The sequence below is a fragment of the Parus major genome, chromosome Z (genome assembly GCF_001522545.3).
Source record: "Parus major isolate Abel chromosome Z, Parus_major1.1, whole genome shotgun sequence".
NCBI classification, from domain to species: Eukaryota; Metazoa; Chordata; class Aves; order Passeriformes; family Paridae; genus Parus; species Parus major.
The window spans coordinates 1660067-1687828 of NC_031799.1; the positions used below are offsets into that span (position 1 = coordinate 1660067).

Here is a 27762-nt window from a genome sequence, read left to right on the forward strand (position 1 = left end):
TTTTTTTTTTTTTTTTTTCTCTTTCCTTTTATTTTTTTTTTTCTCTTCCTGCAGGGTTCTGAATGAAATCCTCATGATTGTTGCATGCTTGCTCAATAATAGCACGCCCCAGTCACGTCTCCTTGCGAGCACATTTGGTCGGAATCACTGAGCAGAAGCAGAGAAGAGCTGACGACTATGTGCTTCCAACGCAGGTTGCCGGAGCCCCGTGTTTGCCATTGGCTGCAGTTTTCTGGTTTGTGTGCAGCTTCCCCCATCTGGAATATGAAAATGGGATTGAAGTAGATAATTGCTAGCAGCGGGTTTTCAAGAGAGGCTTAGAGGGAACAGAATGCCTCTCACACAGCACAGGCTGCCTGCGCTGAGAGAGCTCTGAGAGATGATTTTAGATGTTACCCACGTCTGAATCTCCTGGAAACTTTACCATGGAAGCAAGCCATTGCGCACAGTCCTGGAGCTAACATCCAAAAGGGGCAAGGAAGGGGCAGCAGGGCCAGACAATGGGATACCTTGTCCTTGGACTGGTCACAAATAAGCCAGCAGGCATTCCCCTCCGCTCCCCAGCAAAAAGGGCATGAAGGTGGCGATGAACTGAATTTTACCCAGTGAAGCTCCAGTGGCTTTTAAGAAGGATGGGATACACTGACCCTTCGTCAAGCCGGGATTTGCTGGGAAACAGAACTTTGTTCTTCATCTTCATCTGCGCCTTTGCCGTGGTCACCTTGCTGCAGCAGATCCTCTATGGAAGAAACTATCTCAAGAGGTAAGGGGGGATCAGAGGGAATAGGAAAAGTTGTCTGATCGGTTCAGATGGAGCTCCAGGCAAACCATTATAGCAGTTCAAACCACCTCACAGTGTTTTGCTGATGGTAATAATATCTTGTCAGTCTGGGAAGGTGCATCCAGCATCTGTAATGTCTGTTAGATTATGAATGCAGGAGAAGGTTAGGCAGAATATAATGTTTTGTGAGTTTCCTGGATTGTGTTTCAATCCTCAGCTGCAGCAAAAATACAGGTTTTTAATTCAACTTAATCAGAGTCGTGCCACCTGAGTATTTGCCCCTGCACAGACCCTGCCCTACAAGGCTTCCCACTCTGTGTAAGTTCAGGCTAAAATGGCTCGAGAGGTTGAATTGAGGTAGCACGTTCATTGCTGAAACTTCAATGTCTTTAGAAACAAACATGCAGATGCAGCTCCTAAAATCAATATCAGTGTTCCAGATAACAGAGAGAGCACTTTATTTTTGCACTGCTGTGTTCTTGTGAATTGCTGCTGAGACTGCTTCGCTGTAGAGCACATCAGCCTTTGATCTGAAAATGCTCTTTTCACAGCAAACACCAATGGGGCTCTATAAATGTTTACCCTTGACCCATGCAGAGTTTATTTTACTTAAACCTAGTTTGAGAAGTTACAGCTTGCATGATTTTATGAAGATGAATGTTTCCCTTACATGCTTTGAGGTAAGTGTTTCAGCTGTGTAGGCAGCTGCTGTGGAATTTTTTTACTGGAATTAAGCTGCATTCTGCCAGGAGAGATCAATGGTTTGGTTCTTGCCTTGCTTGCAACTCATGTAGTTGTTTGCCTGGTGCCAAGAGCAAGCAAAATGCTGGCAAATCAGCAAACGTTTCTCTCTGGGAGGGAAAAGCAAGAGTGATATTAATATGTTTAGACAGGGGTGTTGTTTATCCACAGAGCAATTTGTGTGTCTTGTGTAGCACAAGGCCTTGTCTGGGGGACTCTGATTTTTGGGCACCTCAGCTCCAGAAAGATGTGACTTCCTCAGCTGGAAGAAGCAGGAGTGAGCAGAAGTGTAGAAAACATAGGGTTTTTTGGCTTGGACAAAACTGAGGAGAGAAAGGATAACTGACTTGAAATACCTAAATTAAATCTTAGAAGAAGAATGCAATGAATACATCTCTCTAAACACTCACAAAGTGACAAAATGTTATAGCAGGAAAGGTTTGGATTTAACCATAATGGGGAACTTTTAAAGAAAATAATTACCTGAAGAGGTATAAAATCTCCATACTTCAGGGGCTACAGAAACCTGGTAGGTGGACAAGGATAGTATTAAGCTTCCTCAGTGTTAAGAAAACTACTTTATGAGCAGGTTGAGATCTCATCTTGCCTTATTTTCCCAGTTTTTCTCATTTGTCCCGGAGGTGTGGCAGCCCTACCAATCCTTGCTTTTACAAGTGAAAATGATTGCAAGAGGATTAGAGAGAGGAAAGATAAATCCCAAGCACCAACTGAAATGAAAAATGGCAGAGTAAAGATAAAACGATGAGAAGATGCAACCAAAAACTCTTCCACTGAGTGATCTCTGTGGCCTGCCTCTGTCCTGCCTCATGCCCTGGGAACCTCTCCTGTCATCGTCAGGGAATGAAAAAGGGCTGATGTTCAATTCCCTGGATTGCAAGGAAAAAATCTGGTTAGGGGAAAGTCTTGTTCTGAACTCTCTGCCATGAAAACCTCTCAAGCAGGGAGATGACCATATATTTTTCCCCTTTGACTGGAAAACACTGTTGTTTTTGTTGTTGTTTTTTTTTTTAACTCCAGCTTGCAATGACTTTTTTTTTTTTTTAATTTATTTTTTATTAATCATGTGAAAATAGTCTCACAGAGGGCTCCCCTAACTCAGTACAGGAAAAATAAAGCACCTTAGCACCTTTCTGCTGGGAATTGGCAGTTCCCACTTTCCATGGAAATAAAAATGCAGCATGTGGCTGTAAGATTTTGGTCACAGAAAGGTTATTTAAGCAGCGGCCTGCGTTGTTACCACAATGTAATTATCAAGGTACTTTTTCTTTTAGCTTTCCTTTCCCTCCCTCACTCTTAATGCCCTGCAGTACCTTCTGGTGAGCATTCCAGGGCAGTCTGATTGCCAGCGAGCTACGTGCAGGGGCAGCTGTAACCTTTATTTACTCTTGCATTTCACAAACCTCCGGTGTTAAGCCTCCTGCTAGAAGCTGATTCCGGCTGTGAGGCTCCTTGGACATGTTGTGACTTGTACCTGGTGGTTTTGGAGAGGCTCCTTGGAGGGGGGAAGTGGGGTATTTATAGCCCTGGTGCCCCTTGCCAAGCTGGAGCTTGGGGATGCTCCCTGAACCCGCAGCCATTTACTCTCTCAGATTCCACGTGCTCCTTTTTTTGGGATGCCTTTCCCTGCATCCCAACACCTGCAGCAACAGCAGGCCCCACAGCCTCTTCCCAAGGCAGCAGGAAGAAAATCCCCTGTGTATTTGGAGAAACCTGAAAATTGCCCTAAAGTACTATTTCAGTAAATGTACAGTGCTTTTAAGTCTAAATATAACACCAGGGTAGCTCTTTCCTCTGCTAGAAGATGGTGGAAATGGGTAAAGGCCAGCAAGGCAGGGAAGTGTGATCTAAAACAAGCAGCTTGGGCACAATGCAGGTGACAGCACAGACTCAGGACTGGTCCCAAAAAGAAGAGTGGAGAAAGGTACCCTGTTCTGGGAGAAAGATGACAAAGTTTGCTGCATGGCTGTAAGCTGTGCCAGGCCACTTGCCCTTACAAGCAGGGAACAGGCTGGTTTGATGGCCATGAAATCCTCCCTGAGGCTGTCCTTGGAGGGGGCCATGGAGCATTGGGGTCCTGCACTTGCCCCTGGGCTTGTTCCCGGAGCTGTGGGGTTGGCAAGATTGTGGACAGGAAAGGATGCTCCAGGAAATAAGCTACTCAGTGAAATTTGATAAGGGGCCCAGCCCCTGGTCAAAGTTCTCTCTTTCCCTTTATGGGATGTTAATGGGCTCCTGGCATTGCTGGAAGAAGGGGACAGTGCAGAGATCTAATTTCTAGGCATTCACACATTTTTCACCCACTGTGTAATATTCTCCACTCCTTCCTTCGCAATTTTATACAGTCATTGGAAAGCAGAATCCTGCCCACCTTTTTATTTTTTGCCCTTTTTCAGTTTTCTCCCAGGTGGGATGGATGTGGGGCTCTCACCAAGGCCAATACCTCATCCCTGTAGTTGCAGCTGAAGTCCTAACAGGAGAGTCAAACTGCAAGCTGGAGAAATAACATCGGGAAGCTCTGGTCTCTGTAGCGTCTGATCCCGAGTGAAAAGGATGATGAAATGAGATATAATTAAGGGGCTTTAATACCAATCTCTGGGGTAATTATTTTTATTTTAGGATTAATGTGATGATTAAAAATCTGCTGCATTGATCTGCTAAAGTAGGTTAAATGCTGTGGACTTCTGCTTAAATCCAGAGCTGCCACTTGCTTTTGTATTGACTCATCTTTTCAATGCTCGCCTTTCAGCTGAATTTTCTTTTGAATCAGATGCTCGGATGAGGGCTGGCCTTTTTTTGTCAGCTCTTGTTTGGCCAGCAGGGAATAATCCTGGATTACATCAGGAAACTGCCACTACTGTAAAAAAATGTTGAAATCTGTCTTCATCTCCCAACCTGTAGCATGGGAGAGATCAATAGGACAGTCCTCCCCTTTGGCAAGGGAAAAATAGCAGAGCAATACTTTGCTATATACCAATATTCTGTTGGTAGGAAATTCACTAAATTCTGGGTGTTTTAACAGACTGACACAGGAAAAGTGTCAGCTGAAGAATGGAACCTGCACCTTTAAAACTCCTTTTTTTTTTTTTCAGCTGAATGAGGAGAACACATTTCCAAAACTATTAAAGACTCCAAACAAATATTACCCCAGGGCCTGCCAGAGGGTAAATAAAAGATCTCAAAGAATCACACAGCAAGAGTCAGCAAACCTTCCCATGCAGGCAGTCTGCATTATCTGAAATCTTTGCACCTTCTAAATGAGACTAAAACATCACTCTCATGTATGTGTGCCCTTTTAGTAATATCAGAATCTCATGACCTGAAGTAAGCCCACCATTTTTGAATATCTTAGGCAGCTTTTATTCAACAGCTGCAAGTCAATTCCCAGGCATCTTTACTTCTTTCCTTACAAGATTATTTGTGATCACCTTCTACACTGCATGGACTAAAGGAATAAACCCAGAGAAAAGAAACCTGAGCTACACATTTCAGAGATTATTTAGTCTGTACCCTAAAATCATGTTTTTCTTACAGCAGGGACATTAGAAATTGCAATGGGGACATGGAGGCTACATGTGACCCAAGCTGTATTTTGTCTTAAACTGTTTTTTTGTCCTAGCTACAGCCAGCTCAGGTCACTTGAGAGCTCCTGCCCCATCCCTGGCACACGCTCCTCTGGCCAGTTCATAACACCCCATGGATGTGTTAACCATAACCTAAGACCTTCTATTCCTGTGTAAAAACTCTTCTTCCATTTAAATATCTTCCCCAAGAGACGTAATCTGAAGGTCATCTAGTGAGTCATCTCTCTCTGGTCACACAGCTCTATGCATCCAGCTCTAGCTAGAGGGAATTACTACCCCACAGAAATTACATGCATCCTGTGAGTCATCTGGATGAATCCCTGACAAGGCACTGGGCAGCTCTTGGGTTTGGGAGGTTTCATGCAGAGAAGAGTGTTGTGAACTTCAAAATAAAGCAAAGTCTTCAAACAATATAGAACACACAAAAACCCAACATGTTTATGGGATATAGCCATCACCTTAAAGTGGCCAGATCTAGTAGAGCACAGCAGGAGAAGCTGAGACTCCTGCCATGCTGTTCCTGCTACAGGGCATTCCCAGGACCATTTCATGGGGTGCCAGACATCCCTGTTGGCAATGGGGTGCAGAGGGCAGAAATAACAGAGTGCTGATAGATTAATTCAGCTGTCCCCAAAGTTATGGGATCACAGAATCACTGAAGGGTTTGGGTTGGAGGGGACCTTAAAGCTCATCCAGTCCCATCCCCTGCCATGGCAGGGACAGCTTCCACTGCCCCAGGCTGCTCCCAGCCCTGTCCAGCCTGGCCTTGGACACTGCAGGGATCCAGGGGTAGCCACAGCTGATCTGGGAACCCTGGGCCACCACTCTCAGAGGGAACAATTTCTCCAAACATCTACCCTAAACTTACCCTACATCAATTTGAGGCCACTGTCCCTTGTCCTGTCACTTCAGGAGCTGAAAGGCCACAATTAGGTCACCCCAAAGCTTCTCTTTTCCAGGCTAAACAATTCAAATTCTCTCAGTCTTTTCTCATGGCAGAGCTACTCCATCCCTCTGATCATCCTGGTGGTTTCCTCTATACTGGCTCCAACACACTGATGCTGCCCCATCCAGAAGCTGGATGCAGTCATCCCATCTCCCTGGTTATCCCATTCCTTTTTGCACTGCTTCTGTTGGTTGTTTAAGGCAATTCTCCTGAATCAAAACATTTTTCCAAAATTTTTTTCCTTCGTCTACTTAAAGGTCTGAGAATTTTTAACCATAATTTTAATTTGCTTTTAAAGGAGAGCATCAATTGGCTGAGTTTTAGCACTAGAATGTGAGGAAATGTTATTTCCTCTACTGTGCTTGCTGGCAGTGCTCCCCGTGGCCCTGATGCAGAAAACCAGCAGGGTTTGTATCCCTGCTCCCTCTGTGCTGTATTTCTAGCACTGTTTTGTTTCACCTCTGCTGTTGAGATGGCAAAACCACCTGCTGGTCTGGTCTGTGACTTACCAGTCCTTCTCCACCCTTCAGATGGCAATAAATGAAGGTAATTAACATCTGTTATTTCAGTGTTTCACATGTGCAAATTGCATTATCCCAAGCGTGTCACACCCTGGTGTGTTACACCATGGTCCTTCCTGACCTCAGATTATGAAGGATATCTCACTACAGAGTGGCCTTTGGACATTTGCCCCTTTTATTGTGGCTGTGGCCATCCAGCAGCTCCTAGTCCACAAGCCCACCCTGTGGTTGGTTTAGATCATGTTGGGCTGTAGGAGGTCTCCAGAAACTTTTTGCCCTGGAGCAGTGAATTACAGGTGTCCTGTTTACCAGCCAAAAATTGGCCATTGTCCTTACTGATTAATACAGACAATTCAATGTTGATTCTAATCACATAGTACCCAGTACCAGCCTCCTTCAGTCTGACTTGGTTGTGTGAAGATCTAGACCTGCCTCTGTCCATGCAAACAATTCCTCCTGAGTATTTGGTTGAATATTTGGGTTTAATCCTCTTTTTGCACAGATCTGTTGCCTCAGTATGACAAAACAGTTGTTGAGTTCCGTCAATGCCCAGCATCCAGCACCTTTTCACCCAATGTGATTTAACTGCTATGACATTTCTTTTAGAGAAGAAATGCCATCAACTTGTTTCACGATGTTTTGAAAATAATTACCTGCTTGGCCTCTATGTGTGTGGGCAGGTACAAAGTTCAGTCTTGCCTCCACTTGTAAAAAGCCAAACCCAGAGCTCTGTGCTCCCTTTTTGGGTTGTTCTCCACCCATGTTCCCCACAGCCCCAGCTGTGATGGATCACACCCTTGACCACTGACCTCTGTGGCCAGTGTTGATGACCTGGTCACTTGGTCTTTTATTTTTGACCCAGCTGGAATTTCCTGATCATTCTTACACTTGCTGGATTTGGTTCAGGCATAATCACTGTGCAAAGCTTTGTATTTTCTTACTTCCACTGTGCTTCATTCTTACCCCTGATTGCTTTTTCATTTCATTTCTCAATTTTTAATTCAAGTGTATTCATTGCTCAGCAGTCCATGTCTCCTTCAGGCAAATCATGGACTTAACCACTCATTTCTTTGGGGCATGCTTGCCCTCTGTTGCTTGCATCCATTTTGCTTTTCCATCAGCCCAGCAGATAGTTACTGTCCTTCCATGTCCTTTTTCTTTAGTTGGGTTTATGCTTTAGTTCTCAGGGTGAAAACCTTAAAAGCAGCCTCTGTCACTGGTACAAATACAGCCAAATTCGGGCTTTTGACTGTCCTAACTGAACATCTTAGGCTTGTAAGTATTTTGGAGGGGTTGTATAAGTGGCAGGAGAAGACTGTGCCATCCACTCCTGGAGAGATGGAATGGAGATGGAGAGAGGGAATATTTGCTCCTCCTGTGCCTGGCACTGGGTACATACTCATTGACTGTGAATGCATTTTGCTCTTCAGCATGAGCCCTCAGGGCAGTGTAGGGACACCTGACCTGATGCTGAATATATTAATACTGGAAACTTGAGATGCAGTGCAATTATTTTAGTCAGATCTCTTGTGGTGTGGTGAGATTTGGAACCCACGCTGCATCAGGCATCTACCATCTCAAATGTCAGAATTTGCTGGTATCTTAAAACATTTCCTGTGAGTCTCTGTGCTCAGGGCTTGGTTGTTTTTATTTTCTTTTCTTTTCTTGAAAACCTCCTGCCTCACTATCATTTCGTTCTGCTGTTGGTTTTGTGCTACCCCTCAGTATTACAAACAACTATGTTTCAATTATGAATAATTATAATTAACTAAAATTATGATTAATTATTACCAGTAGGGTTGATAGAGATTATCTATTATTCCTAAAATGTTTATCTTCCAGTCACAAATGAGTAAAGGTAAGATTGTAATGGTTTGGAAGGTATCCTTTGATATTCTTGATGTCTTGGTCAACATTAGGTCCAGTTTAAGCCAACTATTTGAATGTGTTTTATCCTTCCTGGGAAGTGATTTTAGACCAAGTTTTTTCAGATATTGCTTGTGAATATCTGATGCAAGATTTAACCCAAATGTGAAATGTGCTACGTGAAACAAAACCTCTTTTCTGTGTAATAATGGTTATAATCCAGAAGCTTCCCACCTATGTTTCCAATTCTGCTTTTTGTACTAGTCAAAATATACTCCTCCACCATTTTAATACTATTATTTCCCTCTAACATAAAGAGCCAAACTTGTCCCTGGTATAATTCTGTGAGGCCAAGAGTGTGGTGAAACCAGACGTGCTCCTTTCCCACATCCTCCATCCATATTTTGTTTTTCATGGGGCCTGTGTTATTTAATTTCTTCCTTTTGTTGTGAATATACCATTTCTGCTCTTTCACATATTTTCATACAATTTTCAAAACCTTTTAATAATCTTGTCTCTGTGAGATGGCAAGTGATCAGATCAGTAATTACTCACTGTCAGTCAATTTGCAAAGCTGTAGGTCACTGAGACAAAGGTTGGTCTCTATTTGTGCAGCGAGCAGAAGTGTGTGTTGGCTTGCATCAGGACTAAAGCTTGTATTTTGCTAATTTCTCTGCAAAAATAAGTATTTCTCTAAACCTAACTGGTCAGATTCAGCACCACTTCCACTGAAAAATATTATTTTTTTTTATGGACTCACATAACGAAGAGAGCATCTTGCTCAAGTACTTGAGCTGGCCCCAGGAATTTTTTATTTAGTTGTGCCGTGCCTGGCAGTCGTATGGCCCTGGAATCTGGACTGAAAGAGGCCAGCTACTAGGTCTGGCCCTTTTGTCAGGAAAAAGGTTGTGGACACAGGCTAGGCACTGTTGATCTCAGTGTCTCACTGTTCTCTGTGGTAACTTTAGTCCTTTACTCCTTTCGGGCCCCTTTGATGTCTTTTCAAGGGCAATGTAAAAAAAACTTGCCGCTTCTGGCCTGTGCAAAATGGAAAAGGATCCTTCTTTTTGCTCCAAAACTCTTCTTACCTCTGTCTCTGCAGGCTGCTGTGCTTCTCTTCACTTGTGCAGCAGTCTGACATGCTGGAGATTCCTGATATCCCCCTCACCCAAGCTCCTCTCACTCCCTGATCCATTTTAGTGAGTGTTTCCAATCACTCTCATCTGCAGGTCACTTGTGCATACCACGGTTTTAGTTTTATTTTCCCTACACCCTGTGGACACAGTGAGTCATAGTTTCCTCATTTTGCAGAAAGAAGGAACTGGATCTCTAGCAAGATTAACCATCTGACTTTCCAACACCTCTGTGACATCCCTGTTAATAGGCTAGGGGCATCACTTTCCATTTTCAGAGAGAGCAGAATGATCATTTAACACGAAAGTCTTCAGTTCTTCCTCCTCAAGGTCACAAGAATTACAAAACAGGGAAACTGAGGTACAGTGAAAGTGATTTTCCAGTGACTTTAGGCCAGGTGGCCTGGACTGTTGGTCATCAGAACAGGGACTGTATGTGGCTTCTATATCTGAATAGTGTGTAACAGGGAAGCACAGCACCATGAGCAGGCCTGCAGAAATAGGATTATAAAATTACTAATGACATATATGGAATTAATAAATATATATTATATATATGAAAAATATAAAAATATATATTTATACATATATTTATATATGATATATATGATATATATTTTTATATATTTATACATATATTTATATTGTATATATATATAAGCATATAAAATATGCTTATAACTCTGACAGGAGCCACAGTCACAAAACCTGCTTTTCCTGTCACCTCCTAATGGCCTTTTTGTTAGGGAGACTGCATATAGAGAAGGGATATGAGAACTGCTGGATAGCAAAAGAAAGAATAGTGAAGACAAATAATAGAGGGAGCTCAGAAGGACAATTAAATAATTTCCCTTGTTCTTGGAGACATCCATATCTTCCTTCCCATCCTCTGCTTCTCCTTCCTTGCCCATCTGTGTAGGCCAGCAGCTGAGTCAGATTTTGGCTTAGCTTCACCATTATAAAATATTTCTTTCTGCCTGGTTTTGCTTGGGTTTGGATTTAGTCTGGCTGTGGTAGATGCCAAATGAGGGTAGAGGCAGCTGTCACCTTCTAAAGATGAGTGGAAATCGCCTGCTGCCTGGGATTAAATGGGATGAACTGGTGGCATGTGTGGAAGAGATTGTGGCTGGAGTGATGCCCCTGCTGCCACTCAGTCACTGTCACCCAGAGGTGTTGATCACTGTGTCACTCAGCAAACTGAGTGTGCCACCTGCACCAAACTGCTCTTGTGCCTGGAAAACACATGGATCTGTCCCGAGCAAGTTCTGCTGTATACATGGTCATGGCCCACTCTCTGGGTACAGCCCAGACATGACCTCCAGCTGTGCTTTGGAGACTTTTGGGTCTCCTTCATTTAGCAGCTCCCTTTTATAAGCCTTGCCTTCTGGTCTGAAGTGAATTTTCACCTTTCCTTCCCTTTTCAGATGGACAATAGGCATTGCTGAGGGGGGATCTCAGCGTGACAGCAGGATTGGTGCAAAGCTGCTCTCTGCAATTCATCCGCTTGCTCATTCTTGCCTTGTAGTTCAAAAACCTCATAATTATCTGACATCCTCTGCTATTAAAACCTCTTCTTGTGTAGGAGTTGTTTTTTGTTTGGATTGCAGCAACAGGCTTTCAGTCTTTGCTTCCTGCTGCTTCCTGACAGAGGTTTTGACAAGCCCTTCAGAGTCACTGCTGCTTTGTTAATTTTCTGGCTTTTCACCCCCTCCTCCTATTATTACTTTACGCTGATGTTTATTTGACCACACACTGATTCAACACTTACAGTTACCAATTAGGATCAAGATATTGCTTTGACATTTACCTGAAACTGAAGGTCTCTGTTGCTAAGACATCCAACTTCACGGAGTTTCTCCAAAGCAAGCCAGAGCATTGCTCATACTTTTATTTGTTAGGGGTTAGTCTTGTGATCAATGGTGTCCATAACTGACGTACATCTTCCTTGATGAACACTTTGCTTACATGCATGGGCAAAACAAGGAGTCTCTGCATTAGGAGACTTTCTGGTTATTACCTTTTATGAATTCTTTCCTTGCCGTCATCAGCATCACACACTGGGGACACATACCAATTTTAGAACTTGTTATATTAGGGCAAATTGAGAAAATGGCAAAGTTCCACTTGGCAATAATTGGCAATGATTCCAGGTTTGAAATTAGCTTTTCTTCTTTATTTTTTCCTTTTTTTTTCTTTTATTTTTTTCTTTTAACTTCTATTTTTTTAACTGTAATTTACATAAACTATGTAAATTACATAGTAGACCTTTATGTCTAAGTAATTTCCTCAGCTTTCCTCACCTTCTTTTAATCATTCCTTACCCTCTTGTTTTTGCTCTGATGCTTTTCCTCTTCCTTTTCTGTGTTTCCATCCTATGTGTGCTTTTGTATTGCAATTCTATTCACAGAACCTTAATTTGTTTACCTGTTTAAATGCAGTTAGTGCTGAGAGTGATCATGGTAGAATTTGACTGAAATAGAATACCAAACAAATGCATTGATGAAGTGGTTCAAGTATCTTTTCTCTTTTCTCAGGCTGTTTGCACATTTGGCCAGACAATTTTCATGGATACATACAACTCAAAACTGAGAGGATTAGAAAATGTTATATTTCAAAAAATAAATTCCCCCAACTCACGGCTGATTGAAATCAATGGTACAGCTCTCAGTAATCCTGTTTAGCAACAGAATAAATTCAGTGTTTTTAAATGTCTCAACCTTGGTTTCTACTCAGTCCTAATACTACAAACCATTATTTATGGAAGTTGTTCTTGAGAAAGACATTTATTGTACCACCCTTGCAAAAAATGCAGAACAGCAGCTTGGTCTCAGTCTTGCAGACTCACACAGCCACAGTGAGGCACACAGCCCTACAAGCAGTGCAAAATTTCTTTGGTGGGATGTTTTGTGTATTTATAAGTCTGTATTCTGTTAAACTCTGGAGTACCTGTTGAAAGAAGGTGTGTGGTCTGTCTGGTTCAGAGCTGGACACTTAAGTTCTATCTGACCCTAAGCTCAGCTCACAGCTCTGTACTTTGTCCTTAACCACAGAGAAGTGCCCCTCACGGAATAGTTTTGTACCTCAATTAGATCCCCAACCTGCCACTTCAAAGCTAAGTATATTAAGCTGGTCATCATAAGACATATCTGCCGTTCCTCAGGGTTAGTCTTCCAATCTCCCCTTGGATCTTACCCAAAATGTGAATGTCCTTTACATTTGGTGCCTCTGCTGCGGTGCATGCCTTTCCCCAAAAACAGCTTGATGAAAGGGAGGCATTAAAGGGTGATTTCACAATTTGTTTTGCCTGATGGACAGATTCACCCGCCTCCACCTTGGAACATTTACTTAGGTTTCCCTTCAGCTGTTATATACAGAGTAAAGACATAGGGAAAGGACTTTAATGCAGGTTTTAATTCTTCATTTAATCCATATGAATCTTTGCTATGGTGTAGGACAGTTCAACTGTGGAGGAAACACCACCAGCAGCCATTTATCTGGATTAATGCTCTCTACTTCAGTTTTCAACCAAATATCTAAGCCTCAAACAGAGAATTTAAATACAATTAAAAAGCATAATTCCAGCTTGGTTTCCCCCCACTTTTATCCTCTCTCCCAATGTATCATTCAGTGATGCCTTTAGGAAATTAGTTTAAAAAATATTTTTACAGCTATATACTTGAATGTCTTTTCTAAAGATATATATTTGAAGAAACCATGTTTCTATACCAGTTACAGTGTGGCAATAAATGTGGTATATATGGGAGAGAACCAAAAGTGTTTGTTTCAGCAAGCCTCAAAGTGAGGGTGTCTGAGTAATTTTCTTATGTTTTCTTCACACTAATAAATTGTTCCTTGATGTGAGGACACTTGAGCAGATCAGCTGATTAAAAATTGCCAGAGAAACACAAGTTATGGGACTGCCTGATAATCCAGAGCACTGCATTACCCTATGGCCATTATAGCATAATGTATACACACTCTGATATGAATCACAGAATCACAGGGTGGCTTGGGTGGGAAGAAACCTCATCCAGTCCCAGTCCCTCCCATGGATAGGGACACACCTTCCAGTGTCCCAGGCTGCTGCAAGCCCTGTCCAGCCTGGCCTTGGACACTGCAGGGATCCAGGGGCAGCCCCAGCTGCTCTGGGCACCCTGTGCCAGGGCCTGCCCACCCTCCCAGCCAGCAATTCCTTCCCAATATCCCAGCTGGGCCTGCCCTCTGGCACTGGGAAGCCATTGCCTGGGTGCTGTCCCTGCAGGCCTTGTCCCCAGTCCCTGGGCAGCTCTCCTGGAGCCCCTTTAGGCCCTGACAGGGGCTCTCAGCTCTCCCTGGAGCCTTCTCTTGTGCAGGGGAGCAGCCCCAGCTCTCCCAGCCTGGCTCCAGAGCAGAGGGGCTCCAGCCCTGGCAGCAGCTGCGTGGCCTCCTCTGGGCTGGCTCCAGCAGCTCCACGTCCTTGTGCTGGTGTTGCCCAGGGCTGGGGCAGCTCTGCAGGTGGGGTCTCACCTCAGCACAGGGGCACAGGGGCACAATCCCCCCTCCCCTGCTGCCCACGCTGGGGGATCAGCCCAGGGCAGGGGGCTCAGGGCTGGGGCAGGTCCAGCTCTCCTCCCCAGCACCCCCAGGTCCTTCTCCCAGGGCTGCTCCCTCTGCTCATCCCCAGCCTGGATTGATCCCAGGGGCTGCCCTGACCCAGCTGCACTCGGCCTCGTTAAATCTCATGAGATTCCCCTGGGCATATTTTAACACCCCATGTTGTTCCTTCTTAATTCCCTGTGCTAATAATTGCTGCCAATTGGACTAGAGGATGGATGTGAGATTTACCAGCCCTTGTCATTAGCCTGGTGACCACCAAAACTATTGGGGTCCTGGATGCCCTTTTCTTTGGACAAAGTGTGCTGGCAGATTGTTTCCTGGCTGTCCCCACATACCCCAACTGGGAAGTTAACTTTCAGTATTGGCAGCACCAAATGTTCACAACTCAGCTTGCCAGGCTTCTGAAATAATGGAATTGGGTTAAAAAGGACAAGTTTAAAAATAGCAATCTGCAAGATCCTTTCTTGTTGGCTTCTGAGATAGGGAAGGGAAGGGTTTTGACTTGTGTTGTCAAATATTTCCCCAGCATTTTTAAATTTCTACCCTGCTATTGGTGTAGTTTCCAGAAGACGGCATGCATCATGGGTGTTGGAACAAATCTGTGAGAGTCTGGAAAACAGAGACTTGAGATGACTGTATTTATGTATAGGCTTAAAAAATGCTGTCTTTCCCAACAGGCAAAGGAAGCATTATATTGTGACTTTAGATATGTCATCAAATGACACATCCTTTGCTAGCAGAGCCAACAAATCAGAGAAAGGACCCAGTGCCCACCACATTTAGCAAGTGTTGTAGATGTAAAACTGAAGTTTGGAGCTTTTACGTCTTTGGCCCTGTGATTTTTCATGTGTCCAGCTTTTTGCCCTTGTGTTTTGTAGGATGAAATTTCTGCCTCCTCATACGTGTGTGTTGTTTACGAGCACAGATAATTACTGGCCTTCAGTTTTGTATGGGAAGCCTAGTATTGTTTTCATGCAAGGACTTGCAGAGTCTATGGGAAGTAAAAATTAATTATTTACCCTAGTAAGGTGATATGTTGTTGTTCTTGGTATCTTTTAATTGTTTTTTATGAATGTGTCATAGTGACGTTTGTATGTTAAGAAATAGGACATGAGAACTCATGCTGATAGACTTAACCTAATGAATGATATCAAATATCAACTGCCTCGTTTTCTTGCTAGAGGGCTGCAGTTTAGCTGGCAGAATGGAGAGGAATTGGCAAATTGGACCGGCACCTTTAATTTCACGGATGACGGAGCAGTGAAGAGTGGCAGTGACACAGGCACCAGGTACCAACACCCAAGGGAATGACTGTAGACATCTCTCTCTCATTGTATGAACCACAAATGTGAGCACAGGCTGTATGAAAAATGAGATTTGCAGTGTGCTTTGGCTTCTTGGCACTGCTCCCCACACTACAGAAGATGTCAGGGATGTCCAAACACTGTGCTCTTTTCCCCCTTGCAAGCCTTGGGAATATTTTGGAATATGCCATAAGCATCCATGAAGTCTACAGGAGAGTGGCTACGATGTCCAAGCCTCTCCTGTTTCCCTACCAATGCTGTGTGTCAAGGTGTGGCAGTATGGGAGAAAGGGACTTCAGCAGAGAATGTCCCAACATGACAGTATTGGTGCATACAGAGCACACTGGGGTATGTGGTCTTTAGAATAAAACATGTGTTCCATGAAAACATAGTTTAATTTGAATTCTTTTCAGGGACTAGCAGGGGAAAAGTTTTCTGTCAAGATAAGACTGGAGTATTTATTTTATTTACAGTATTTGGCAATGTGAGAAGCACTGATGTGCTGCTGCACTCTTTGTACTTCCTAGCTTGACATGGGCTCAGATGTCTGCAGGGTCATGTGCAGACTCAGAAAACTGGCAGCAGTTGTGCCTAAAGAGCTCCACAGCTATCCCAGGCCATCTGCACAAATCCAGGCACCAGCACAGGCACTGGATATTTGGGCTGTCTTCCTGGAACACTAGTCACAGGGGTTAAAAATCATGAGTCATGTGTAGCATCAAGTTCAATAAGCAGCAGGGAAATCTTAGAAAGAACTGTAAAATAAAGAAAAAAACCCTAAAAACAATTAAAAGAACCTTACACTTAATACTTGTGTATAAAAAAAACCTCTGGGTAAATTTCCCATTTTATTTTAAATATCATCATTTTGTAACCATACACTGCTACAGCTGTGGAGCTGATAGCACTTCAAAGGCAAGCAGAAGTTGCAGAGTCTAACCTGCCAGAAATCATCCTGTCACTGAACCACAGCAATGCTGCAGTTCCTGTTCAGGCTCTTGCTGTAATGTGATCCTGTACGAGTGCTGCCTGCTGCTCTGCTGGCTGGTCTTGTAAAGGTTCTTTATAAGAGCAACCAACCCCCACTGCAGTTTTTCACTTAGAGCACGGGGAAAAAGGGTTTGTGTGTCTATCTATCTATCTATCTATCTATCTATCTATCTATCTATCTATCTATCTATCTATCTATCTATCTGTCTGTCTGTCTGTCTATCTATCTATCTATCTATCATCTAATCTTCTACTCTTGTTGCCTTTTTAGTGTCTGCATATACAGTCTGTATTTACAAAGTCTTCAATTTAGGCACTTGGCATATAAAAGAACTCAGTGTGACACAAAGCCACACATCATCTTGAAGGCATAAGGAAATAAACAAATATAGATTTCCTCCTCTAGACACCTTTGACTGAGACAATTGAACCATCACTGATTGCATGACTGGGAATCAAAACCCTTGAATACAAAAGACATGGTCATGAGGGGCTGAAGCACAGTGCTGCTCTCATTCTCTTCAGCCTCTTCAAAGACAAAGAGGTTCAAGGTACAAGTGGTTTTTACACAAACAAACTGCTCAAGCTAGATAGAAACTGGAAAAAGTTATAATATCACTGAGGAAAAAAAGTGTCTTTCAAAGCCTGTGTTACGTGATATGTTAGTGGTTGTGTCTCCACTGCCCAGGCTCCCCAGGGAATGGTGACATTCTCGAGGCTGCCAGAGCTCCAGGAGCACTTAGACAGTGCTGCCAGGGGTGCCCAGGGTGGGATTTTTGGGGGGTCTGTGCAGGGACAGGTCTGGACTTTGATGATCCTCATGGGCCTCTTCCATCTCAGGACATTCCATGGTTCTGTGTTACTGACAGCGGAGCTGAAACCTTTCCAGTCAGGGATAAGTCTACCTGCAACATATTTCACACCTAAGGGTGTTAGAGATATTATTTATCCTTTTGTCTACTGTATGAAACCTGGGAATATAGGAAAATAAAAAAGTACTCTGTAAGTGTGGAGGTGAGACTGTGTGGTGACTACTGCAGAGCTCTGTCAAAATTGTTTACTATTTACCTTTGATCACCTTTCAGGCTGTGTTGTCACCAGACATCTCCTGAGAATCTTAATCTGACACTCAACTTTAGGCTGTTGATATAAAATGAAAACAAGTCTTCCTCTAATGAATAATTCTTTCCACTGAATGGAAAACTTTCAGAGTACATTTCACAGAACTGATTTTATTTGTATATATTTACAGGACTCCAGAGAGATGTCTGAAGTGCACAAAACTAATTGTATATCAGCATAAGCACAGAGAATATCTTTCACTGCACAGCTCTGCAGTTTTCTGTGTCATTACCTTCTTGTCAAAGGTTTGGTGATTAAAGATATTAATTGAAATAGATATGAATATGATTTCCATTAATCTGTACCATTTATATATATAGAGACACATGTTTATTCATGCATATGTGGTATCAACTCGAACATATTCTAGAACTACTCTTTATCTTTTAATTACATAACTTAATGCAGGGTGTAGAGATGCTGACAACTCATCCTGTAGGAGTGAAGTTTTAGATGAAAATGAGGGGCTTTCAAAGCAAAAGCACGCTGAAAGAATGAGTGCATTAGAATTGCAAGTCAGCCAAACTTCATGACAATCGTGGCCTTAGGGGAAACCAATGAACAGTGAAGATTAAACACTGCATGAAAATGATCAGGTGAGAAAGAGATGAAGATTATCGTGTTATGTGATTTCAGTAAACACTGAGTCACTCCTCACAAACAATAGTTTGGGTTGGGAGGGACCTTGAAGCTCAGCCCAAGCCACCCCCTGCTATGGTCATGGACACCTTCCAGTGTCCCAGGCTGCTGCAAGCCCTGTCCAGCCTGGCCTTGGACACTGCAGGGATCCAGGGGCAGCCCCAGCTGCTCTGGGCACCCTGTGCCAGGGCCTGCCCACCCTCCCAGCCAGCAATTCCTTCCCAATATCCCAGCTGGGCCTGCCCTCTGGCACTGGGAAGCCATTGCCTGGGTGCTGTCCCTGCAGGCCTTGTCCCCAGTCCCTGGGCAGCTCTCCTGGAGCCCCTTTAGGCCCTGCCAGGGGCTCTCAGCTCTCCCTGGAGCCTTCTCTTGTGCAGGGGAGCAGCCCCAGCTCTCCCAGCCTGGCTCCAGAGCAGAGGGGCTCCAGCTCTCTGGTGGCTGAGGTCTGAAATCAAACGCATTTTTGTCACTGAGCCCTGCTCTGACAGCTCTGCTGTGCTGGGATAACTCAGCTAACCCAGGTTTTCATCAGAGTGCTTAAGACAGTTTTTCAAATTGTGTAGACGCAGCCCATGGAAATAAAACCTTATGTCATATATGTGGTACAACCAAGAGTGTGGATCCTGTTTGTGTCACCTAATACTGCTCTGGGCAGACACTTGACAGATGTCAATTTGCTGGGTCTTTTTGGGCAGCAGAGCCTATATTTCAACTCAGATTACGTTGCTGAGGGCCTTCAAGGTAGCAAGAAAATTGTGAATACTAGCAAGAAGTAAAAGTGAAACATAGGAGCCCCCCAAAAGCATAGGGATTTCAACCAAAGGATGACTACTAACACAGATGCAATAAAAACTGGTTGTTGAACACTGGCATATTTTTGATTCTTGTGCACCACCCATTAATCATATTTCTATCTTTTGCATTTTACTTTGTGCAAATCATCATTAAACCTTACAGCATCTTTGTGGAGAATCAGGTAAAGGGTTTTATCTAATGCTGGTTATGAGAAGTGATATCTACAACCCCTTCCCAGAGCCCTGATTATTCTGCTCTCCTTTTAATATGTTTTGCAACTTACTGAGATTGTGAGTTGTCATGCTTAAATAATTTTTCACTGGCAGGAAGCTGCCTTAATGACAGGATGACTTATCTGCCATATTAGTTGGTTTCTGGTGCTCTCTTCAGTCTACTGGAGCTGAAGACAAGATTCAATGTAGAGCTTTTGTGGTGACACCACAGAAGCCTTTGATGGGTGAGAGGAGATTATACTTTCAGGCCTGTCAGTTTGTACACTGAATTCTCCAGTATGAAAAATCTGAAGCTTTGTCCCCACTGACCACAAAATAAAAAGTAGAATCAATTTGATTTATCAAATACATATTTTACTAGGGTGAACATAAGGGCTTAGAATTTTGCTTAAGTCACATTGCTGAGTTCCTCATACAAAGATCCTAAAATCTAAAATTCACAAGGGAAAAAAAAATAAAAATAAAAAGCAGTTGCTTGTAATAAGCTAAAATGTGGGTTTTGAGATGTCATAGATGTGTAAGTGTTGTCATGAGTTTTGCTATGCCTTCTAGGTGGGTGGTCATATGGATAACAACATCAGCAGATTATTTCAGTCAGAGTGAATGGGAAAGGGCTTGATTAAAACACCCAGGTAGCAGCTTATTAAAAATTGGAGAGTTTTGAAATGAAATTGGGAAAATAGGGCCTCCTGCAGCATACTCCACTGCTGCTTGTCAGAAGACAGCATTGGCTTGATACAGTGAAAGACAAGAAACTCGATTTCAATGTAATCTCCAATAAATCATTCACACACTGCACAGTGGGAAAACCTCTAAATGAAGATGAGTGTCAGTCTGTGTCAGAGAGGAGCTGGGAAGCACAGGCAGTGGTGGTGTTGGTGGACTGCAAGGTGGGCTTTCTTCCAGGGAGAAGCAGGAGGCAGCCTGGACTTTGCTGTGCCATTTAGGGCTGTCTTTGCTGGAGCTCCTGCTGCTACACCCACGGCTGCTGCAGTGGAGCTGTGTTTTGCAACTTAACTGTGGTGCTGTGCTTGGCTGAAATCGGGGAGAGGCTTGTGTCCCAAATCAGTGGGCAGATTGGAAGGGATCAACGTGGCCTTGGCAGGATGCTTGGTCAATTCACATTGCTAATGAGGTAATGAGAAGCAGAGCCAAGCAATTCCAAGTGATCTGTGTGTGTAGAGACTTGGAAATGGGAGATCATAATCAGAATGGCAGTGAATGGGCAGTGCCAGTTTGCCAGGAGCTTCCATAGTTGTGATGAAAAATATATCTTCAGGTCATCACAACCATCATCTTGGCTGCACAGATGTGTAAGATACCTGTGGAGTCATGGGAGCAGGTCAGAAAAAGAATCCAGAAAAGGAGCACCTCTGAGGAAAAGAATTTGTGCACTTTCCACTTTTCTGGGGATGTTCAGTGAGATATCCATGAACAGTCTTTAAAGGACAGAAATATAAAAGCCACTCCTCCTCTGTAGAAGACCAAACTTAGGAATTTAGGGCTTGTCCATGGCATTTTTAGTTTTTTGAAAGCAAAAATTTTAACTTAGAAGACAGGCACAGTATCTTGGTAAACTGTCCTTGTCTTGATGGATGGACCTATCTAACATCATCTATTATCAAACCCCAGAAAAACTTACAATTTGTAAGACTAAACATATCAACATATCCTAAGTGAATGATCACCGGGTTCATGAATCAATGACTTTTAACCTCAGCTACAAGAATCCCCTGGAAAACTTGAGTCCCTGTACAAGAATTCCAGATCCTGATTTTCAGTTACTCTGGTACTTCTAGAAAGAAAGCCAGTCTTCAACTAAAGATGCCATCTCTATCTTTAGCTTCCAGGCATTGAATACTATTTTTCCTTGCTATACTGTATTGAGAACCTTCCTGCCACTGGTAATTGCTTCCTGGTGCAGTATCTCCTTACTCAGTCACCATATGTTTAGATTAAGCTTCACACGCCTCTCATAATTTTTTAGAATCCAGATAATTTCTGCAGGTCCTCTTGTAACTCACCAGTGTCTCAAACTCCCAAAGATGAAATGTCAGAACTGGATGCAGTAAGAAGAGCTTCTTCTTATTCAGAAGAGCTGTTGTGAGTTTTGATATTATCACAAGGGAGCATTAGGAGAAGCAAAGGCCAGAGGGATTTGGTCTCTCACAATGGGCTCTGATGAAGTCAACACCTACTGTGTTCTACTCTGGATTAATTTTCCAGGGCCTCTGTAGCTGTGGTAGGTTCCACCCCAGCAGTATTTTTGCTCCAGGGACCTGAAGATTCCATGAAGGCCTTGCCAGATGATGTGAGACCCCTGTGTATGGGGAATGTGCTCTGGCACACTTGGAATGTTCCTCGGTAAGGAAGGTGAATCTTGACCCAAGTTTGGTCATAGATCAGCCCATACTGATGAGCACAGGCACTGCTAATTGGACAGCACTCTTAATAAGCATTTAGTAGAAGCCTGCAGGGCTTGGTTCATTTATTCTCATTTCTTAGTCACTAGATAATGTATATTTTTGGAAAGATCTTTGTTTTTCCTGCAGGGTAGGTGGAATCCTTCCTGCAATGCTCTTGCCACGCAAGCGCTGCAGCCTCGCTGCAGTGCCGAGAGCTGGCACTGCAGGAACAGGCAGAATGAATGGGAAGGCAGCTTGAGAAAATGGTCCTGGTTAAAAGATGCCTGACCATTGCACTAAATTATACTTTAAAACCTTTGTTCAATATATCAGACAAATCAGTGTCTCAACCCAAGCATCACTTGAAGGCAGGATTGAAGTCTTGGCCTTTTTAATTCGTGTAGTATGATCAAGAAAAGCTTACTTCTGATCAAAGCAGGAGCAGCCCAACTGCAGATGATCAAAGACCTAAGTGTTAGCTGATGTACTGAGAAACCAAATGTGTCTGTCACTAGTGAGCTCAGTAGGCAGCTCAGCTGGAGGTGAGGTTGCAAGAGGGGACATGAAGGTTAGAAAAGAACAAAGTTTCAGTCAGTCAAAAATGGAAAATTACAGAGTGAATAGCATCTAATTTCAGGGCACTCAGTGCAGTGGGCTGTAAAAAAGCAGTCCCCTCTGAGCACTTTAAGTTTGTGTGGTGTTCAGGCACAGGATTTGATCCTGGAAAAGTGCTTTAGGTTTGAAAACTACGATTGACGTGAGCAGACACAGAGCAGTGAGAGGTGTGTAGTGCCCAGTGCCCTGGGAAAGCACAATTCTACATGCAATTGAACTGTGTGTTGTAATTCATTTTCAGTTGTGCTCTTAAGGTAAAGTATCATGGATTCTTGTATTGGTTTTCCTGTAGGCTTGTGACCTTTAAAGGGATAGAAGTTATTTATGTTTCATCAGGGGAAGTGGAAAAATGCAGGGAGAGGACCTTATGGTGGGTGACAGATAACTCTGTTTTATGGATAATAAAACTTGACTTTCATTCTTGTAAAGACAAAACACAGACCTTTTCTTTAGCAAAAGGAGTAAGTGTATAGTCAGGTTTGTCACTTGGATCTAGTCAAGAACATAAATCAAAATAAACTGAACTATACCCTTGCTTCTTAGCTGGAGCTCAGACTGAGGAGGATGATGGGGAGGACAGTCTCCATTCGTGCTAATTAAGCTTTCTGACAGGCAAATGTATCTTTGCTCACAGGGAACTACATGTTTTAGAGTGGGAGTTAATAGGCAGAAAGAGCTCTCAGAGACCAGCGAGTGGGTGAGACTGATGCTTCCTCTGGGAAAGTGCGGGGGCCTGATCTCCAAACACTCCCTGCAGGACCAGACCCTTGCAAGATGAGGATGTGGGTTTAAAGGACATCTCTGGAGGTTGAGGGAGCCCGTGTTGCTTGTGCTAGGGCCTGGTGTTGTGCAAAAGCTGCATTCTAGGAAAGCGTAATGTGCAGCACCTCTGTGGGAGGAGGTTGTCCAGTGCTCCAGGGAATGGCCTCTGCTAATATCCCACCATGTCTGCAGCAGGAGGAATCTCTCTGAAGCAAATAAATAGCATGAACACTCATGGGAGGAAAAGAGGAACCCTTTTTCCCTGAGTCTATTGACCAGCCACTCTTGAAAAATTCTAAATGCTGTTGCAGCACCGTTATCACTTGCAGCCGACGTGCGGGGGCACCTGTGGCATTACGAATAAGGAGGGTTTAGTGGCTGTCTGTCTGTTCCAGCGAGGTTCAGGGCTGATGGAGGACAGCCCAAAGGATGTTTATTCAATGGCTTGGGATCTCTGAGCTCACTTCAGTCAAACTAACCCCATGGCCAGCAGCATCTTCTCCCCTCTCTGTGCAGAGTGTCACTGCCATTGGTGTCCCCTGCCTTTGCTGCACGTGTCCCATCAGCGATGTGCCACCCAGCCTGGCCCATGGGTCCTCCCTCTGCACTTCTACGAGATAGAAAATGCTGAATTCAGTGCTCCTAGTGCTTCTGTTGGGAAAGCTGAAGCTGGTGTGAGAGTTAGAGATTTGCAGGACAGTCCTGTGCTTTCTCAATCTATAGGCTCATGGAATAGCTCTCCTAGAAACACAGTGTTGTTTCATGGATTGATTTCCTTTCAGATCCAGAAGTGGTTTATTTTTGACCCAGTCCATTCCTCCTTAACCTTCTGCTGCTTTGGTAACACATCATTTTTCATTTCTATTTTTGGTTTGTGGATTGAGTAAACAGGCAACGATCAAAGGGAATGGCTGGGACACAGGAAATTTCATCTCCATTTCATAAAATGACGTATTTGACTCCAATGCCATGGGCTGAAGGCAGTTTTTCCTGTGCTGTGGTGTTCCCACGTGACAGCATGTGCTGTTTGACATCTGAGCTGCCGCTCTCTAACTTAGCAGCACAGCCAGAAGTGCACAGGAAAGATAAAAATAAATGTTAATCTAGATTTTTGCTCCGCTTATCTGTCCTGAGGCACATTCAAGGTACTGAAATGAAGTGTTAGGTGACAGGTGAGGATGAGGCTGATAGGCACTGCTCACTTCTGCACACCCTCTGAAGCAGGAGGGGTGTGTAAGGTGTTGAGTTTTGTGTGGGGGTGTGACCTGCCCCTAGTTACTGTGTAGAACATGCACATCCAAGGTGCCACATTGTCTGACTCAAAGAGACAAAGAAAAGGATTGATACTGCAAAAGAAAGTCAGAAAAACTATTATTTCAGAGGATTAAAATGTAGTCTGTACTGGTAGCCAGAGGGGACTCATTCAGCCCTGGAAAATTCTGTGATCAGTAAGAAGTTCTCTGGTGCTGTCTAAAGAGATATTTTGGTTTAGTTTGGGGAAGTTACCTGGAGTACATCCACACAGGGCTTTGGCCTGGTGCAAGCAGGTGGGCTCTTAATCCAAATCCAGTTGAAACCTTTTCACAAGTTGCTCAGCTCCAGTTCAACAAGACAAGCACATAGGAGACGTGTCAGGGCAGTGGCTTTCAGCTTCCCCTCAGTAATTGCTGAATGTCCAGGTGAATAATTCAGCTGAGGGAGGGAGAGTGGGAGCTTTTTGGAAAGCCCGGGTGAAGATTCATGTTAGGTCTCCCTTCAGCAGGCTAAGAAAGTATTTCCATAGAGTTCTCATTGATTTTGGAAGACTTTAACTACATAATTTACTCTACAAAACTTATAAAAATTCACTTTTATTGCCTAGAAGGCTATACAAACACATTTATAAATAGCCACATTTTTAAAAGATGAGCCATTGTGTTTTTCTGACTTCTTTATTAAGAATGTTTTTGTTCTACTTCTTCCACCTGTTAAGCATGAGCTTCCTCCTTTCAGTCTTAAGGTTTGTGGCTTTCACTGGATCACAGAAATGTTTGATTTGGGCTTTGACAAAGCTGAGGTGGTGAAAACCTTAGGGAGAGGTGGAGGAGACACTTTCTAAAGCAGCATTTGGCAGGACAGAAACATTCCCAGTTGAAAGCAAATTTTGTTTTTGCTTTGGGAGGCTTGTGGAATTTTTCAAGTCACACATGGGTCAAACATGAATTTTGAAATTATTTTGCAATAACACAAACCTCAAATATTACATTTCCAGTGGTGGTTTAAATTAAGCTTTTCCAGAAATCTTATGTTTCTCAATGAAGATTCAAAAATGGAGTTCTTGGAGTTACAACTTCATGAGTTCCAGGATTTTAAAGGATCCATCAAAAGAGCTTCCTATAGCCTTGTTCATATTACCTATTCCTCCAGGTCATCTTCTTTTAAGTTTTCATTGTCCTCTGAAGTGCTTCATGGGTATGTATATGTATATATTCCTAGGAATTAGGTTCTAATACAGACCTCTAATGATTAGGAGTGAAACTGCTGCAGAGCTTGGTTTAAACCCTAAATCTTATTTGTCATTTCAACACAGACTCATTGAATCTACTTGACAGCGTGGGCTTTTTTTTTCCCCAGACATGAGTAAAAACACTGTGTTTTTCTTCCCCTTCAGTCCAGTGACTAAGGTAAAGAAATTAGCCAATAAAGTAAATATTTATGCCTATATTTTAATCAAGAATATCACTGTTACTTGTACTGTGTCTGAGCATTCAAATCCTTTTGTTCTCAATTTTTTTTTCCAGAATATAATCCCTGTTTCCATTCCCTTCCAAACAGACCAAAAGAGTAAATCCCAGTGAAAAGCTCAGGAGCTATGGAGTAGCCTCCACTAACAGAATACAACCTCTTCCACTTTTATGGTAGTGCTTTTTCCAACCCAGCACAGTCAGGTCCCAAAAGATGGGAAAGGTGATCCTTAAATGATCAGTGCTTTTGCTGTGACTTTCAGTTCCAGCTGCCAAGTGCTGACCTCTGGAAAAGGTAGCTGGTCCTTGTTGTTGATTCATGATAGGTGAACTCCTGTAGGAATGGACAAACTGGGCATGGGAGACTGCTCTGGGACCAGCAGGGTGATCTGTGCTTTCCTATGAAGGAACAAGCTGCCTGTGGGCCAGGCAGTGCAGCCTCAAGTGTGGCAAAAGTCATAAATGACAATTTTCAGCAAAATTATGTTGATGTCCAAGACAATCATTCTAGCCTAAACCTTATTTATGGTATATTTTCTTGTCCTTCCTCAGGTATTTTGAGTTTTATGAGGGGCCTTTGGAATACAACTCTACGAAATGCCTGGAATTAAGGCAGGACATCATTGAGGTGAAGGTCTTGTCTATGTAAGTATGAACTAAATGTAAAAAGCAGAAGTATTTAGCAATAAAAGCATCACTAAGAATGTTAATTCTGAGGCAGGATGGAATGGTATCTTACAATGACACTGTCTGAAGATTCAAGGCTCAAGAGATCACATCAACAGAGACCTCAGAAGGGATCCCTAACCTTCTCTTTCCTGTGCAAGTAGTTTTTTAATTTGATCTGAGGTGCATTTGCAAAACATAAAAGCTTTTCCCATACATTGAGGCATTTTGGCCAGGCCCAGAATTATTGCTGGGAATTAAATACAGCATTTGTAAGATCATATTTCCAGTAATAAAAGAGAAAGAACAGCCAGACTGACTCATGCAAGTGTTCATCTAGCTTAAGGCTCTTTCATTGACAGTGGCCAGTAGTGAAGGGTAAGAAAAGAAGAAAACTCTCAGCCCTTCTTGATAACAAATACTGGCATGGAAACTTGTGGACTGGTAGAAAGAGTCCAGAGTGGAGTAATCAGAGTGGACAATAGACCTTTCTATTAATTTGTTTAAATATTTTCAGAGTATTTTTATTTTTGACCTCTGCAAAAAGCAGAGAGTTTCACAACTCAAAACCCCTCAATGAAAAGGTAAGAAAATGTGATTCTGGGAAACAATAAAATATCTCTAAATTGTTTCTTGTGGTCCAATGAGCATGTCAGGAAGCCAATAAGTTGAGTGAGATATATACGTGAAGTCAAAGCAAAGGAATTGGGTGAAAAAAGTGAGTTTGCCAGTGCATCAGTGCACAGCTGGGTAATTTTAGTGTTACCCTTTTGCATTTTCAGCATTTCACTGAGCTGAGGTGCTTACATCATGCCTAATCCCTCACCACGTCTAAAGCCAGTGGTTTAGTAATGTTACAGGCAACACACAAGGTCTGCAAAGTGCCTTGGGAATGTCAGTTCAAAGTGCATCTCCACAGGTGCTTAACATTAATCAGCCAGGGCTACAGAAAATACAGTTTGTTGCTCCAGGTCTGCATGAATCTGAGCATGTCTCCCTCACTGACTTTGTGCACAGCAAAATCTAGGTTATGTCCTTGCCTTCTGCACTGGATGAAAGGATACACGAGTAACACACTTTGCACTGCTTGCTGACTAGCAGCACTTAAAAATAAATAGGAGGGGTGAGAATGTCACACTTCTGCCAATGTTCTGCTGAAGATGGGGAGTTCTGAATTGTTTGGTTTTTTTTTTCCCCTCACATACTTATCAGAGGACACAGAGAATTCCTAATTTTTCTTCAGCTTTACCCAGTGGCCCAAGGAAAGTTGTGGAGTCCTGCTCAGCTAGATACGAGTTAATTCCACACTAGATGCCACTTGA

At 43.1% G+C, this 27762-nt stretch overlaps 1 protein-coding gene across 2 annotated transcripts in view; it reads left to right on the forward strand.

Annotated features, from left to right (window-relative positions):
- Positions 1–6: 6 nt before the first annotated feature.
- Positions 7–27762, forward strand: part of ST8SIA5 (ST8 alpha-N-acetyl-neuraminide alpha-2,8-sialyltransferase 5) — a 45939-nt gene continuing 18183 nt past the window's right edge. Inside the window, exons 1-3 of one of the 2 annotated variants that reach the window (XM_015615456.2) lie at positions 7–763; positions 15368–15475; positions 26327–26419. In XM_015615456.2, coding sequence (XP_015470942.1) covers positions 633–763; positions 15368–15475; positions 26327–26419 — 332 coding nt within the window. In that variant the 5' untranslated portion in view covers positions 7–632. The remainder of the gene's footprint in view (positions 764–15367; positions 15476–26326; positions 26420–27762) is intronic. The other variant, XM_015615457.2, reaches the window with a different exon arrangement.